At 37.2% G+C, this 17772-nt stretch overlaps 1 protein-coding gene and 1 pseudogene across 1 annotated transcript; both read left to right on the top strand.

Annotated features, from left to right (window-relative positions):
• The first annotated feature begins 4732 nt into the window (after positions 1-4732).
• LOC113289144 (low-temperature-induced cysteine proteinase-like) lies at positions 4733-7803 on the top strand. The gene is made up of 5 exons (XM_026538321.1): positions 4733-5252; positions 5829-6064; positions 6184-6324; positions 6789-7241; positions 7354-7803. Exons 1-5 carry the CDS (start codon positions 4766-4768, stop codon positions 7444-7446), a joined length of 1410 nt encoding a protein of 469 aa, XP_026394106.1. The 5' UTR covers positions 4733-4765; the 3' UTR covers positions 7447-7803.
• A 541-nt stretch (positions 7804-8344) lies between these two features.
• On the top strand, positions 8345-10762 carry LOC113289143 (annotated as a pseudogene).
• Positions 10763-17772: the final 7010 nt, after the last annotated feature.

Here is a 17772-nt window from a genome sequence, read left to right on the forward strand (position 1 = left end):
ATGAAACGACACTACCAACAGGCATGAATATAACTATAAGTAGCGAAGATGTTCTCCAATTCCAATACATCAAAAAAACAATCTGTTTTCTTCTTCTCTAAAAAGCATCATCAGAACCTTATACAGTGTGTTTCTTGGTCGGGTCAAGGAAGTACAATCCTTGAATTCGATTACGGTGTTAGGGCTTCAATGAATCCTAAAGGCATAATTCGAGAGACCGTTTGTACTCGCCAAATTTATTGGGAAAGATCGAATTATTGTCTAAAAGAATCGAAAGAGCCTTGAAGTCAGGGGTACACCATTTTCTGTTTCTGTTTTCATCCTCTTGTTTAACCCAAAATTTCCAACAACATGACACTTGCACCAGCATTGATTCATCAATAAGGTAAAAAGATAAGATAAGATCAGGGACGGACCCAAAAGGTGTCTTTAACTTATTTTGACCTGGACTAAGGGTAGTAGCCTAGTTGAAAATTTTAAGATTTCAAAAAAAATTCCACTGATGGACCATGGGGCTACCCGGGCTAAAGCCCAGTTCATCCCTCTCTTGGGTCCGTCAGTGGGTAAGATTTAGGATATACATTTCTTCCGTGTTAGAAAAATAATACTACTACACATCACAATTCCGTAAAAGTAGCTTTCTTCTGTTGTGCAATGACAATGTCTATGTTCATTTTATCTCCAAAGAACGTGCTTGCACATCTTCTTCGAGAATCAGGATATCTATACTCATTCAATAGAGTATTTTCCGACATTGCGTGAATAGTGTGGGAAAGTCTAGTATATGGCAATTGTATGAGCCATTATGACTGATGAAGTATGGCCACAGAGCTGAAGTAATAATGTTTCCAAGTTCATTAACGAACTAAAAATTAGGGGAAGAAGGGGTGTCATCATTCTTGGGATGCAAGAATTTGAAAACTAATTGGATCAAGTCCCGTTTTTATATCTTTCTTTTATTCTTTCTAACCGACAAAGAACGAACGACCGGGTATAAACACAGAGTATGGAGTTTTCGTTATCTCCGGTCGACAACCTAAATGAAACATCTAATCGACTGTTGTATCTGATGACGAGAGAACAATCATTAGGACAGCAAATTAGAATTAGAAATCACGAAATACAGACAATAATTATCACAGCATAGGGTGATGCGTTGTTTTGCAGTGTGTGAACCTTCTCAAGATTCCTCTTAGAATAATAATTGAAACACATAGAAAACGTCAAACAACTTGAGTAGTTTAAAGAAAGAGACACATTGATTGTTTGATAAGGAAATCAAATTATTTAAGAAATGGAGACGGTGAGTATATAAAACACTACTACTACTTCTCTTGCGACTTATCTTCAAGAAAATCCACAACTACAAATCCGAAATTATTTTTCTAATAAGTAAAAAAATGCAACACTGATAGAGCTGGCAGACAGACCTGGGTAGTGGGTAATACACTATCTTTGGCGGGTTGGCGGGCTGACTGTGTAAAAATTAATTGTAATTTAGTTTAGGTCTTCATATCCCCATCCCAAAGGTCATCGAATCCATCGGAAGCATTATAAAAACTTTATGTCACCAATTATCATCTTGAATTTGCTCAATTCTAATTATTTAATCATCAATTGTTAATTAACTTTGATTTAGGATATACTAACATTAAACCTAATTAAAATATCGTTAAATGATACTCAATAGAAATTAGTACATTACATGTTAAGCTGGTTGAAGAAATGAAGAGCCGATCCGATAAGATAAGCCCGACTTTGCATGCTGCCGAAACATGTCAAAGTAAATGCAGAGGTTAGGGGTGCTGGAATAACTATATTTATTACCTGTGTGCAGGATCGAGCAAGAGAGAGGAGAGCACACGCAGAAACAATAAAAACGATTACATTGATAATCAGTTTGGTGTACAATTCTTCGTGACTCAATAGCCTACTTATAGTCTCACAAACTTGACGATCACTCAAAGTACTTTCCTAATAAAAACAAACTCTAAATAAAACACACTTCTGGAAACACAAAAAAACTCTAAATATAATAAAACTCTAAAACAAGCAACCGACACAACATGCTCTTATAGTTAACTCGAACTTCGAAATATTGTACAGTGTGTCAACAGTTCCTGTTGATCCAAGTTGACTGCGTCAACTGCAACAGTTGATCCACGAACCAAATCACCATATCTTGGTTTTAACTTCCAACATCCTCCCTTAAACCAAGATATCATTCAACGAGAAGTCCGTAACCCTCTTCTTATATTGATAAACGTTTGCACGTCCTTGTCTTTTATCATTTTCTATTCCTCTTCTTCCATTGATAAACGTTAACACGTTCTTGTCTTCTCTCATACCAAAATTTCGTCATCATTATCAAACTCAATTCACAAACCAATCTTCTTCACAACAATCATCGAACAATCACTTCACATTCTTCTTCATCGCAGCGGAACACAAACCTTAACAAGCTAGAAACACCTCATTGTGCTATACAACTTGCTAACCAAACACAAAACCAAATTATTTAACTCAACACCGAGCATTGTAGCTCATCTTCTTCTTTCAATCTTCTCTTCACATGTTACTTTAACAAGAGTCACAACCGACAGTTAGTGATGTCTAGAACCGATCTTTTCACAGTTCACAAAACCTTTTTTCTCTTCTAAAGTACACATGTTGCCATATCTTCACGATCACAACCTTGTTAATTGTTGTGATGTTCTCCTCAACTCATAGGTATTATAACCTCCTTTTGTTGATCACTCTCTTCTCCAATTGCAGCACCAACTGCAACTCAACCAAACACAAATTCCACACTGGAATATCTTCACAACTCTAGCCAAATCCTCATTGGGATTGCTTCACATAATTCTAGCCAAATCCCCACAATGGGATTGCTTCATTTCAACTATAGACTTTACTCGCCTACAATCTTGACGAGTACACATAGAAGCATAAACGAAGCATAAACGAAAAACAATTATCTTCTTCACGTAAAACTTCAAACTGTAAACCTTTCTTTCATTACATCATATTTTTTTTTGTGAAAAAGAACAACAACTCAACATCGCCTCTTCACAACTTGTTGTATCTCCTCTACCAATAATCACCATCTTATTTGTTTGCTTCAAACCCTAAAACGAAAAACAATGGAACTTCTCTTATTTCTCCTTTTCCTCTCTCTTCCTATCACCTTGCTCTGATACCAAACGTAGGATCGAGCAAGAGAGAAGAGAGCACACGCAAAAGCAATAAAAACGATTACATTGATAATCATTTTGGTGTACAATTCTTCATGGCTCACTAGCCTACTTATAGTCTCACAAACTTGACGATCATTGGAAGTACTTTCCTAATAAAAACAAACTCTAAATAAAGCACACTTCTAGAAACACAAAGAAACTGTAAATATAGTAAAACTCTAAAACAAGCAACCGACACAACTTGCTCTTCTAGTTAACTCGAACTTCCAAATATCGCACAGTGTGTCAACAGTTCCTGTTGATCCAACTTGACTGCGTCAACTGCAGCAGTTGATCCATTCGGACTGGATCAACATCATATGTTGATCCACGAACCAAATCACCATATCTTGGTTTAACTTCCAACACCGTGCCAACGGGAAGAAGTTGGGATCATTTTTCAATTTTCATAAGTAGAAAGCAAAACATGGTTGTGTTGTAGCGAATTTGGATACCAGAAGCAGAAGTCAGGATAAAAAATATTTTATTTCACAAAAGTTTTTTTTTCTTTTTTTGTTTCTATAAAAATCATTTTGAAATTTACACCCAAACTAACTTCTTGTTTTACTATCGGTGAATCACTACTAGAACGTCCGGATTATAGATGATGTTTGAAGACTTTCGATGTCTCCAAATCTCTTGCTTTAGTACTTTTCTTGAGCAACCTACTGTGGTGGATGGTCTCGGATTCTCAGAAGGAAGTATTTACGTGTGTACTGGTTTCTCCGGTACCTTAAAAAGTAAAAGAAAATTTTTATCTTAAGCAGTACCTGCAGTACACGTCTGTAACTTGTTCTAGTGCAAAATCCGGACCAAATACATACTATGTACCCTGCAACCAGAAAGAAAATCTCTGGTCATTCCATTAAGTTAAGCAAAATAGAGGGAGATATTCCATTTCCCAATTTGCGAAGTTCCAAAATCCACAAACATAAAATCTTTACTTCTTGCCGAGGTATTCTTGGAAACACACGCAGCTGACAGCAGCTTCCTTCGCAAAAAGAGTTTCCTTCGCCAAGAAGGAGAGGTTGCACATGGGATACTAATTAACCGGAAACCTGGTCCCACACAACCTCTTAATCCCACCATTTAGTTGGCGGTTATTTGGTTCGTCAAGAAATTGACTTTTTGACTAAACCTAACCATCTTAAGTTAGCAAACATTTAACCCTATTCAACAATTTCGGTGTACAGAAGACAGTAGGTAGACCGTAGCCAGACCTTTTTTGAGAGACAGTCTTACCTTTCAGCCTTCCCAGTTTGCAATGACCAACTAGTTTAACTCCTACTTTCAAGGTTCCGTTTTTTTGTCCCTATCTCCAACTACCCCCCGTTACACGAATTTATGGGTTGGCGGTTTACTAAACATGTCCTGTAGATATCCCGTTTTCCTGGTTCCATTCTCATTCTGAAAATAAATTTACTTTTACCGAATTAAAATCAGATTTCTGAAATAAAATAATCCCCTGCTTTTTCCTATAAAAACCGGAAGCATCAGTCTTTTTCTTTATTCAATCCAAACCCAAAAACATGGCTTTCTCTAAATCTCCTTCTTCTGCGATTTTCGTTGTTCTTTTGTTTGCTTTCATGGCTGTGTCTACAGCCTTAGATATGTCTATTATCAGTTATAATGAAAAACATGGTGTTGTGTCTAGTGATGAGAGAACAGAGAAAGAGTTATTAGATCTGTATGAATCGTGGCTTGTACAACATGTAAAGAATTATAATGCTTTAGGTGAAAAAGAAAGGAGGTTTGAGATTTTTAAAGATAATCTTAAGTTTATTGATCAACATAATTCTGAAAATCATTCTTATCAAGTTGGTTTGAATAGTTTTGCTGATTTGAGTAATGATGAGTATAAGCAAATGTATTTGGGTACTAAGATTGATCAAGAGAAGAGACTTGGTAACCCTAAATCAGATCGGTATGCTGTTAAGCTTGGAGATAAGCTTCCTGAACACGTTGATTGGAGAGAAAAAGGTGCCGTTGTTGATGTCAAAAATCAAGGGAGTTGTGGTAAGGTTTCCTCTTAATTTTCCGTTTTTTTTTTCCTTTCATGTTCAATTCTGTTAAATTATTCATTCATTACTTTTGAATTTCTGTTTGGATTTTCTTAAAACATTAGTTGTTCATCACCTGTCTTGTTTTGTCTTCTGCCATTCTGTAGGAAAACCTAAAAATTCGCAGAACCTATTCATGTTGACCAACATACCCTTGATTTCTCAGGGTAGAGTAGTAATTTGTTGATTAGAGTTCTTCCATGGTGCTTTTTGGAATTTTGGAAGATAAATTGTTTTTATTTGATAAATTATTCTAATATTTCTGTTGAATTATTGTATTAAATTATAAATTTCTGGTGAATTATTTGGTTTGTTAAAGATTCTAGTAGAAGATGTTGGGATTCCTTGTCAGATGCAGATAATATGATGGATTTTTCTACAGATGTGTCTGTGTGCTGTGTCTGTATCTGGTTGGAATTAATATTAAATATCTCCGTTGCAATACATTCATGATATGCTTACATTCATAATATGATCTTTGTATTATAAATATATTTTGTTATTGAAATTGTGGATCTTTTGAAAATTGAAGGTAGTTGCTGGGCTTTTTCGACTATTGCTGCGGTGGAAGGTGTTAACAACATTGCTACCGGAGAATTGATCTCACTCTCTGAACAAGAGTTGGTGGACTGTGATACATCTTACAACCAGGGATGTAATGGAGGTCTCATGGATTATGGGTTCCAGTTCATCATTAAGAATGGTGGAATCGATACCGAAGATGATTACCCTTACAAGGCTAAAGATAACAAATGTGATGTCAACAGGGTTAGTATTCGATGTTTATAAATTAGTACACCTAATAATTTTAGTATTCAATGTTTATAAATTAGTACACCTAATAATTTTAGTGTTCAACTAACAACTTAGCTTGTTATTTCGTGCAGAAAAACTCCCATGTAGTGACTATTGATGGGTTCGAGGATGTGCCCGTAAATGATGAGAAGGCTTTGCAGAAAGCTGTGGCAAACCAGGTTGTCAGTGTTGCCATTGAAGCTGGTGGCCGAGCTTTCCAACTCTACAAATCGGTACAACCCCTCTCCTTACTCTAGTAGTTGTTATCTGAGCAGATCACATAGTCATGTATTGCTTAAAAAATGTCTGCATGGTGATGCCACTTTCAGATAATTTATGGTTCTAATATGATGTCTGCACGGTCATGCTTACATGCTTACCCATCTGCCCCACTGAATAGCATAAGTGTTAAGAGATATACCACACTTTGTGTTGGGTTTTCTGGTTTGTTCCCCGGAATCACATACTATCAGATTTATCGCCAACGAAGATACATTGTTTCATTTTGTTATCCCACTAACTTTAGATTCACTGCTATGATGATGGGTCATTGTTTTGCTCCATTGAATCCTAGTCATTGTCTTAGGAGACAACATCTGAGTCAGGGTTTTGGCGTGGTATTAGAGCAATTAAAGTATAAGCTGGGCTTCAATGTTACTAACTTGCCGAATTTTCTCCCTTCCCTTGTGCTCTTCAGGGCGTATACACTGGAAGATGTGGAACAGCTTTGGACCATGGTGTGAATGCTGTTGGATATGGTACAGAAAATGGTGTAGACTACTGGATTGTGAGAAACTCTTGGGGACCTAAATGGGGAGAAAAAGGTTACATCCGCTTGGAGCGTAATTTGGCTGACACTAACAAAGGAAAGTGTGGTATCGCAATGCAAGCCTCTTATCCCGTGAAGAAGGGCTACAACCCCCCTAAACCTGCTCCTTCTCCTCCTTCTCCCTCAAAGCCATCAAATGTTTGTGACAACTCTTATTCCTGCCCAGCGGGCAAAACCTGTTGCTGCGTGTACGAGTATGGTCGTTATTGCTTTGCCTGGGGATGCTGTCCTATGGAATCCGCAACTTGCTGCGATGATCACTACAGTTGCTGCCCTAAGGATTACCCTGTTTGCAACACTGAAGCTGGAACTTGTCAAATGGTAAATTTTATTGATACTAAGTTCATTTTGTTTCCAGTGTTTGCTAGGGACGTAGTATAAATTTGGGACTTGGTTTTCATTTTTTGTTGCTGATACTTTCTTAATGCAACAGAGCAAGGATAACCCAATGTCAGTGAAGGCTCTAAAGAGGACTCCTGCCAAACCTTACTGGGCTTTCAGGAAAGTGGGGGGCGTCCACGTCTGAGCTGTTGGGTGTGGTGTTTTCTTGGTCCAGGGAGTTAAAAGTGGTGGAAGCTGCAGTTGTTGAGGATTGGTTTCTTGGTTCCCTTTCTTTGGTCGATTTTAACACACAAAACATACAGAGACATTCCTATCAACCCTTGGTCACCAAAGAATGATAACTGGGTTGGCTGGTAGATATCCAGTTGATTATATGGATTTCTGATTATTGTACAAACATTTACATTTCCTAGTTGCAAAAACGGATGGCTCATTGTCATTGCCAATTTGCTTTAAAGTTTCAAGTTCCAGTCTGTAAATATTGTCTTCATTTCTTCTACTGAAGGTGTTAAATGAATTCTGAATTGGGATCCATCTGTTTCTATCTTCTGCTTGTTTTGTTCCGGTTAATATTCCAAAACACTGATCTGTTTTAACTGATTCGAAAAAAAATCGAATTCTGTGAGCATAGCAACATATCCGTCTATGCCTATGACCCATATAGTCCGTCAGTCCTAAGGGCGTCCATTTTGCATTCTTTTCCTCCCTTATTTGGTCCACAATAACAATCAAAGACCTAACAAATAAATAAAATTTGTACAAAATAAAGCTAACATTGTCTTTTCATGTAAAAAATGCAAAAAATTGTCCACAGAAAGAAATTCTATATCGTTTGGTGGAATGCGTCTCACTTTCTTTTTTCTTGTGCATGTCCCTATCTTCTCATACTATTTATTTCTTGATCTTTACTTGAGTTTTGTCCTGCAGTGATGAAAAGGAAACCTAATCGTAATTCTAATTTATTGTTAACAACCTCAAGCAAGCATCATTCCAATTATTTCATCAATATTCTATACAGAAAAGAAAGAAAAAGAAATCAGAGAGAGTAGCTTTAACCACTCTATAGAAAAAAAATAAAAAAATCAGTGATGAAAAGAAGCTCAAAAAATCTTTCTCAACTACGCTTTAAGAAAGAGAAAAGAGAAATGAAAAAGCACGTTTCTACGCTATTATCCGGAAGAAATCCAAGAAAACAAGAAAGAACATGTTTGATTCCTGATGGATGAAGTAAGAACCTTATGAAAGTAAGTTCAAAAGAACCGTTTTAAAGCTTAAAGTCAAGCCTCTAAAAGGATTACTGAAAAAGAGAAGACAAAAGAAAACTCAAAAATTATTAAATTCAAATGGGGCATATAATGATATAATAGTTGGCCATTTTGAATTATTTTAGTTCAATCAAAGCCACAACCCTTGAAGATATTATTTGCCCGACGTCTGGTAGGTACTACCGGTCGCTTTTCTAATAATGATCATAAGCCACCACTCTTCATGATCATTTTGATCAAAGACTCCATGTCCGTGCATTTTCTCGACAAGGTCTTGGGACCTAGATGGGAACGGCTTCAGCTTTCAGGTCATGCAGTCAGTGGTGTGTGGGTTGTCGTAGCAGCTTATTCCCGCACATGTTCCTTTTGCGTGAAAACTCAGTTTTAGAAGACCTGGACAAGATTGGCCTTTGAAGGGAAAAAAAAAACTACTAATAATACATTTAAGGAACCAACCCCTCCACTTCCTTTGATCGATGTTTGGCAAAAAATTCTTAACAAGGAAATGATCGTCAAATTTTAGAGATACAGAGAGTCAGAGAGCGTTCTCGATTTCAAAAATGGTAGCTGTGTTTAACAAAGAACTGTTGAGTTGGTATCTAATAACTTTGAAGCTCAAAGAAACAGTTGAAGCTGCTAAAGCACAATCTCCAACTGCTAGTCCATTACAGCTCAACGGACATCGGCAAACTTCAACAGATCCATTAACTGGAATTGCAGAAGAAGAAGATGAATCGAACTCTCCTCATTATGAATGGGTTATCTCCATCAAAGACAAACTACAACAAGCTCGTCAAGATGAAGATTCTGGGTCATGGGCAAAACTCAATATCTACAGAATCCCAAAATGTTTACGCAATGACGACGACAACAAAGCTTATGTTCCTCAAACTGTTTCATTGGGTCCTTATCATCATGATCGCAAGAAACTTAAAGATATGAATAGACACAAATGGAGATCTCTTCATCAAGTTCTTAAGCGTACAGGGCATGATATAAAGCTTTATCTGAATGCAATTAAGGAACTTGAAGAACGAGCAAGGTCTTGTTATGAAGGTCCGATTAATATCAGCAGCAATGATTTTGTCGAAATGATGGTTCTTGATGGGATTTTCGCAATTGAGTTATTTAGAGGAGTTGCTGGCGGATTTCATCATCTCGGGTATGCTAGAAATGATCCTGTTTTCGCTATGCGTAGTTTTATGCATTCGATTCAACGCGATATGATAATGCTTGAGAATCAATTGCCGTTGTTCATTTTAGATAAACTTTGGGGTCTGCAAGTTGGTGAGCCTGATCAGAAAGGATTTATTGCTAGACTTGTTATTAGATTTTTTTGATCCATTAACACCTACTGATGAACCTCTGCGGAAAGTCGATATGACCAAATTGGAATCGTCTCTTGGTATAAATCACAAGACTACTTTTGATCCGTTAACTGAACATGGCGGTCTTCATTGTCTCGATGTTTTTCGGCAACATCTTTTACGGACAGGCGCTGTTGTAGCACCCAGAATTTGGATACGGCGTAAGTCACATACTGCTCGTGTTGCTGATAAACGTCGCCAACAATTGATTCATTGTGTTACTGAGCTTCGAGAATCTGGAATCAAGTTCAGGAAGAGGAAAACGGATCGATTTTGGGATATTAAGTTCAAGAATGGTATCCTTCGGATTCCGCGGCTTCTTATCCACGACGGAACGAAGTCATTGTTTCTCAATTTGATTGCATATGAACAATGTCAGATTGATTGTCGGAATGACTTAACTTCTTATGTGATTTTTATGGATAATTTGATCAACTCTCCTGAGGATGTGGGTTATCTCCATTACTGTGGTATTATCGAACACTGGCTCGGTAGTGATGCTGAGGTTGCAGACTTATTCAATCGTCCATGCCAAGAGGTGGTTTTCGACATTAACGATAGCTACTTATCTAGTTTATCAGAGCAAGTAAATGAGTACTAATACAGCAAGTGGAGTACTTGGCGTGCGAGTTTGAAGCACAATTACTTCCATAATCCTTGGGCTATTGTCTCATTCTTTGCAGCTGTTATCTTGTTGTGTCTTACTCTTGCACAAACATTTTATGGTGTTTATGGGTATTACAGACCCAATTGATGTATCCCTCAGCTAACTCCTCCTCTTTTGTTTCCTCTTAAATGTGTGTGTGTTTAACTAGCGAATAAGTTCTGCAATTTGAAAATAGGATTGTTTTTTTTTTAATGGATCTTGCTCTTGCCAACCTACTTCCCTATCCAGTTCTTGCCATGCCTTGAAATTCATTTTTTGTGCTCTCGTGTCTCGTGATGGCAACAAAAATGTTAAGCACATCCAGGTGTGGGTTGTTCTCTTTTGTGTGATTGAAATGTTCTTTCTCTCTCTTTGAGCTGTGCTCTATCATTGTGGCGTATGAAAAAATCTTCAGATGCAATTCAGTGTTCATCTTTGTAAGCTCAAGGTTAAATCAATCATCAACCTTTATCTAATAATAGTTGGAATCTTAGATTTCTTCACTACTATCATCACCTGCTTGCACATCTACACTAATCATTCAATCGCTATTGGAATCAAACATACTAGAAAAATAGAGAACAGACTTCATAAACAGCAAACCAACACCAGGCACAATTCAAGTTTTCACAAGAACATCACCAGGTTAATTACATCCCAAGGGAATAGAAACAAACAAAACATTAAACCTAACACATCAGAAAATCCTTCAATTTCATTACAACCCCTTTGTATAATCAAAAACCAAGGCTGTAATTTTGCAATTCTAACTGCTAAACAAAGTCATACTATCCTTTCTACTGCAACATTTCAAACTGCTTCCCATTCCAAGCTTTTGTTACCTTCAGAACCCCAAAGTCATACCATGCTTCATAAAACAAGAACTCCTAACACAAAAAAAAAAAAGAAAAACACCACAAAAGATCTTACCACCAGATGCTAGATGTAGAAACTCCTTTCTCTAGGCACTTCTTCAGCGACTTTAAATACCATCAATTTCCTCATAAATTTTCACGAAGATATAAAAGAGTGTTTAAGCACTCTAGTTCTAAGGAAATTGATTGTATTCCAGGAACGACTAATCTGAATCATCATCAGAATATTCCTCACTGTCACTGGTATAGTTCAACTCATAAAATATGTAGTAAGGAGCCTTATCGTCATCCTCATCTGAAGTGGTATAAGGCCCCTGGAGATCTTCGTCCTCATCTTCTTCTCCATCCTCAATGTTATCTTCACCACCACTGCAAGGAACTGTAGGACCAGAGAATACATGCTTTCCATCAATATCCATCCCATAAACTTCATCTCCGTCAGAGTCGACATTTAGCGGCTCCGACATGGTCTTTGCAAATTTACGAGGCTCGTATGTCTTCTTTGCAAGATACTGGTCATACATTGCATCCTCAAACTCCTGTCTTTCCTTCTTCTTCTTCTCCAACTTTCTTGCTCTCTTCTTTCTCTTCAATGAATCATCGCCGCTTTCTTCTTTCTCCTCCTCATAATAGTCTTTCTTCTCATCATTCTCACTATCACTTTACGTCATGCTTCGAGTCTTCCCCCATGATAGCTTCCATGCTCCCCTTCTCTGAAGTCTTTGTCTGTGTCGACGTGCATCAACAACCTCAAATTTCCTTAACCAGAGATGGAATTCTTCATCATTTTATATCCTCAACCTGTCATATTCCTCCTTCTCCTCTTGTTCCTTTTTCTTGGTCTTCTCCAGATTCAAATACTCTATCAGACTCTCCATCTCAGTACTTGTCAATGCTTCGATCGCAGCTTTTGCATGTCGCATGGCTGCAAAATCTGATGACTCACCTGAATTCCCTTCTCCGGCAGAACTTGAAGCATTATCATCCATTTCTCTCAGTCAATTTCTCTCTATTTTCTTTTCTTTTCTTTTTTTTTGGTATAATACTGGGATTATCTCAATTTCTCTCTTAAATAAAGGTGGTAGATTAGCCATAAATGGCTCTTTATAGCTCTTGGTCAAGCATCGCGTCACTTGGAAATGCACACCACTTCAATGACATGCGCAACGCTCCATCTTTCATCATTATCCTACTAAACCCTATTTTCAAAGTCTAATCTTAGACGCTTCAATTTCCTTTAATTCTGACGGAATTACTGTTAAGAGAGAAATAATTAGGCTACCTAATTTTGAAGAGTTTATTTGGGTTTTAATTAAAACTTTTGGTTTTATGCAGATTCATAGCAAGAAGCACCTGTTGGGAGGCACTACTTTATTTGGGGTATCATTAACAGTCGGGTTATAGACTATGTCGATCAGAAAACTAAACCGTTTCAACCTACAAAAAAATCCCTTTTTACCAGCACCAGTAAACCAAAAAACCACCACAATAATTTTTACTTCCACCACACCCAATTCTCTTTACCCTACACAACTATGTTTATGACATTTGGACGGATGTGTATAATCAATCAGGTTTGCAATCTGTGTAATTCCAAAGCTCTTAAATGTTCACCAACTTTGATTCTTACGTATGTGCAAGACGTACAAAGTATAAAGATAAATTATTTGTATTTGTATACCTTGTGCAGGGCTTACAACTACAAATATCACGTGAAAATCAAGCCAAGGTCCCTATCAACTACTCCTAGGAAAGATATCAGGTTTCCTTTAGCCCTGCTACAAGCTCTTTGGTTAAATACAAAAAGTTGGAATCTTTCACAAAATTTTACCTTTGCAAAACTCCCCCTCCTGCTGACAATTCAACTCAGTCAGAATTCTCATTTTAAGAATCAAAGTGATTTTGATGGCACAACCAAGTTCCAAATACACATTTGGCTGAAAAACTCCATCATACCTACACTGTTAAAAGAATCTTTTCCCTTCATATAATTATTTTAATACCCAACCAATCTCTTGACCCTGATAAAACTTTACTTTTCTTTATCTCTATTATAATCTATATGGAACTTTCTCCACCCAAACTTCTCATATTCCTGAAAACCTTGAAATTCAAAATCTCACAAAACAAATGGCTGATAAACTGAAACTACCATCCACTCTATCAGAAACAGTTTTTATTGATAAAACAGTTATTTTGTATGAAGATGACAATAATTAGAAATGGTGTATGGCTGGTTACTTCTGCAGTAAACCCTCATTCATACTAATCTGTTACTACATATGCAATCAATGGCCTTTAGCTCAACCACCTACTGTTACCACTTTCAATGGTTTGAGAAACATAGTTCTTATCCGATTCCTAGCTGAAGCTGATTTCAATAGGATTAACTCTCAGAGACCCTGGTTTCCTTTTGGTCATCTAATGGTTCTCAAAGTTGTTCCCATAAATGGATGGCCTTCAAATCATCAAGTCTTTTACTGAAAAATTGTTCTGGATCATTCTTTGCAACATCCCTGAGGAGTGTACTGAGTTTGAAGACCTTTAACAACTTACTCTCAAGTTGGGTGAACTAATAGATGCGCAAAAACCCTATGGAAACCATCATCTCAAGAATAATATTAAGGTCTGTGTTAGAGTTTGCATTCAAAAAGCTCTACCAACTGGCATTCTACTCTTCACAACAGGAAGAGATCATCCCTTTTTAATTGAATGCAGATACTACAAAGTTCTAAAGTACTTTTGTACTTCCTGTCGTGTTTTAGATCATAAAGATGCCAATTGTACAGCTTGTAAAGCAAAACAAAAGCTAATTCAACAATCATCTACCTCCAATTCAAATTATGTTATCTCTGTAGTTTCAAAATTAATGATGCCAAGAAATCAAGATGCTCAACTTTCTCAACCAAAGTCCAACCTGGTGATTGAAGATATTATTATGTCTCCAATTGAAGTGGTACATGAAACTCAAATTTATGATGTTGTTGATCATGACAACACCAAAGGCAAAGCTAAGGCTCCAGTTCAAAACTCTGAAAAGGTCTCTGAGAAAGGAGTAGCTAATAATTTCTAGATGGGCCCATTTGTGAACCGATCCATAGCGTTGAAGATTTTTGATGTTGGGCCTGTCCAGCAGAGCTCCTCCTACTTGAATAATGGGATTCGAGTCATATTTAAACAAGTTACAACCCAGAATGTCACAATTGAAACCTGAAGCACCCACCTGAATCGTCGAATTGAGGCCCGATCCGAACCACTAATTCGTCTAAAAGATTCAAAATGGCGGTTGTTCCGACAAATCAACCTGCAATTTCTAGAGAAGAAGTTATCTTTGTTGCAGCGGAGCATGATGCTTTGTCCAATGTCAAAAGGAAAATTAACCCAAGATCAGACCTGAGAAAACGCACCAGAGCTAGTAACTCTACCCTAGCTAGCATTGTCATAATCCCAAATCAATCTGATGGTTTTGAACCTGATTATTCAACCCTTTGTCCTCCTATCACCAAATTGGGATATCTCCATGCCATTAACCTATCTACTTGCACTGTCAATACCCATTCATTGGTTGACCCCTATGGCAACTATAATGTACCTGTTGATGATACTCCAAGTAACTATGGTGTCCGCAATAATTCCCTTCATGAGGCTGCTTCTCTGAATCTCTGTTCTACCCAGGAGACTAATCAAATTGGTGGTTCTAATAACTCATCTCTTGATGGTGGTTATGCTTCCGCCACTCAGATAAATTCTATTTCCCCCCCTATTATTGATCCTAGTAATACTGCTACAAATACCAACTCTTTTCCTGTCAATAATGTGAATGTGATTGGATGGAACATTAGAGGTTGGGGTAAGAAATCTGCTAACAAGGAGCTTGGCTTGTTGTGTAGAAATATTAACCCTGATATCATCTTCTTATCAGAAACTAAAATGAATAAAGATTTGGCGGCTAGAAGAATGAAAATTTTGGATATCCATGTACCTTTAATGTCCCAAGTATTAGTAGAAGTGGTGGGATTGTTCTTGCCTGGAAAAAGGAATTTCATCTCAATGTTCTATCTTCTAGTTTAAAGGGCATCTATGTCAATACTACTGACATCATCCATTCCAAAATTTTCCACTTACACTTCATATATGGTGAACCTAATCGTAATCTTAGACAATATTTTTGGGAAGATCAATGACTATTACCTAAACCACCCTTATATGAACCTGTTTTCTTTATAGGTGATTTTAATGCTCTTATAGGTACTGAGGATAAAAATGGTGGCTTAGAAGTTGATGATTCTGATTTTCTTAATCTCAGAAATTTTTTTGACGCTTTTGATTTGCATGACCCTTGTTTCTCTGGTCCTAGGTTTTACTTGGTCTAATATGCAACAAGGTCCTGATCTAATTCTTGAACATATCGACAGATGTCTTATCAACTCTATTGCTGAAACTTTATTCCCTAAGTTGTGTGTGAATAACTTGCCTAGATATTCATTTGACCATTGTCTTATGCATATTGGTTTTAACTATGATGATGTTTGCATGCCTAGGCCTTTCCACTTCATGGATATGCAGATAGAAGATCCCACATGTAGAGACATTATAGCCAACTCTTGGTCTGTTAATGTGGTGGGATCCCCTTCCTATAAGCTTAAAGCTAAAATATTAAGAACAAAAAAAGGTCTTTGTGATTGGAACAAGTCTTCCTTTGGCAATATCCAAACCAATATCTCTACTACTAGGAAGGAACTTGTTGATAGTCAGACCATAGATCCTACAAATTGTAGAGCCATCTCTAGACTTAAAACTAGATTGGAATATCTCTATAATTTGGAAGAACTCTATTTGAAAGACAAATCCAGAGAGGTTTGGCTCATGGAAGGTGATAGAAACTCACCATATTTTCATCGAGTCACCTTGTTCAAGAGAAAGAGGAATGTTATTAGTTGGATAAAGAATGCTGTTGAAACTACTTTAACTGATAGAGATAGTATTATCACTTCTTTTATTGACTATTTCAAAAATTCGTACTCCTCACACCCACAACAATTTTAGGACGAAATCCTCTTTGATCTCCCTGTTAAATTTTCTGAAAATAATAATTCTTCCCTCAACTCTCCTCTCACTTCAGAGGAGATACAAAATGTTGTTTTTTAAATGGGGGGTGAAAAAGCCCCTGGCTCTGATGGCTTTACTGGTTTGTTTTATCAAAAACATTGGGATATTGTGGGAGAAGTTGTTGTTGGTATGACCCAAACTTGCTTCGGAACTGGGAATATTGCAAAAGTTTTTAATCATACTAATATAGCTCTTATCCCTAAAGTCCCACTAGCTGAGTTGGTCTCTCAATACAGACCCATAAGGCTTTGTAACTTCATTTACAAAATCCTTTCTAAAAATCTAGCTAACAGATTAAAACCACTTATGAATAATATCATTTCTCAAAACCAAAGTGTTTTTATCCCTAAAAGAAGTATTTATGATAACATCTTGTTTATGGGTGAAAACTACTTCTGCTGGTTTTGGTAATTTTGGGTGTATGTGGATGATAAATGAATCTAAACCCTAAACAAATGCACTACACGGGAGTGCTTTTGATTCGAGAGATCAATCTATACAATTATGGCCTAAACCAAGAAATGGTTGTTCCAGACTTGCTTCGGTCACAAAGTGAAGGAAATGGGGTTGATCTTAGGGAGGGAAGCGAAGAAGGTGTTGAGATTGTGAAGGTATTGGTTGTTTATGACTTGTATCAGAATATTGAACTGGCTTGTATAATGTAAGCTATCAGTTCTGGGTGTTTTCTGGATACTGTGACAACACTTGGTTTTTTATGTTTTGTTTGAAAATAGGTCGAAGGACCTATTTATACAAGTCATTTGAGCGCAATCCTCATCTCTTAGGAAGTGTAGGAAGTTGAGTGATGGAGTAGTGGGGTCATGTAGGTGATTGTCACACGATCACGCATTTTCCCACTTCCCTCATCATTGTTAACCGTCCATGCCTCCTGAAACATTCTCGTAATGGGCGCGTTACACGCCGCACGCTGTAAACCGCCAGACCAATACCCCAGTAAGTATCCCCCAGTTTGTGACATGTTTGATGTCTCAAATGAGTGGGTCGAGTCGTGGGACCCGCCGCAAGAAATATCATACAGTGCTATTAGGTTATATAACTAAGTTATTTAAGGATTAGATATTCATGAAATATCGTGTATGCTCGATGCATGTAATACATCGTTTTTAAATAAAGCAGCTCAAGAAAATCGATATGCATGAAGCATCGTTGTTTTAAAGCTTGATTGAACAAGTCGCAGATTAAGCGTCTTAAAGCACGTTCGACCATTTTCGAGTGATCGTTTGGAGG

This window comes from Papaver somniferum, chromosome 6 (genome assembly GCF_003573695.1).
Source record: "Papaver somniferum cultivar HN1 chromosome 6, ASM357369v1, whole genome shotgun sequence".
NCBI classification, from domain to species: Eukaryota; Viridiplantae; Streptophyta; class Magnoliopsida; order Ranunculales; family Papaveraceae; genus Papaver; species Papaver somniferum.

Bases quoted from the DNA above. Each gene is read 5' to 3' on its own strand.
- LOC113289144 (XM_026538321.1), top strand. From the start codon at position 4,766: ATGGCTTTCTCTAAATCTCCTTCTTCTGCGATTTTCGTTGTTCTTTTG. The intron at 5,253-5,828 runs GTAAGGTTTCCT...TGAAAATTGAAG, and splicing joins CAAAAATCAAGGGAGTTGTG to GTAGTTGCTGGGCTTTTTCG. The intron at 7,242-7,353 runs GTAAATTTTATT...TTAATGCAACAG, and splicing joins AAGCTGGAACTTGTCAAATG to AGCAAGGATAACCCAATGTC.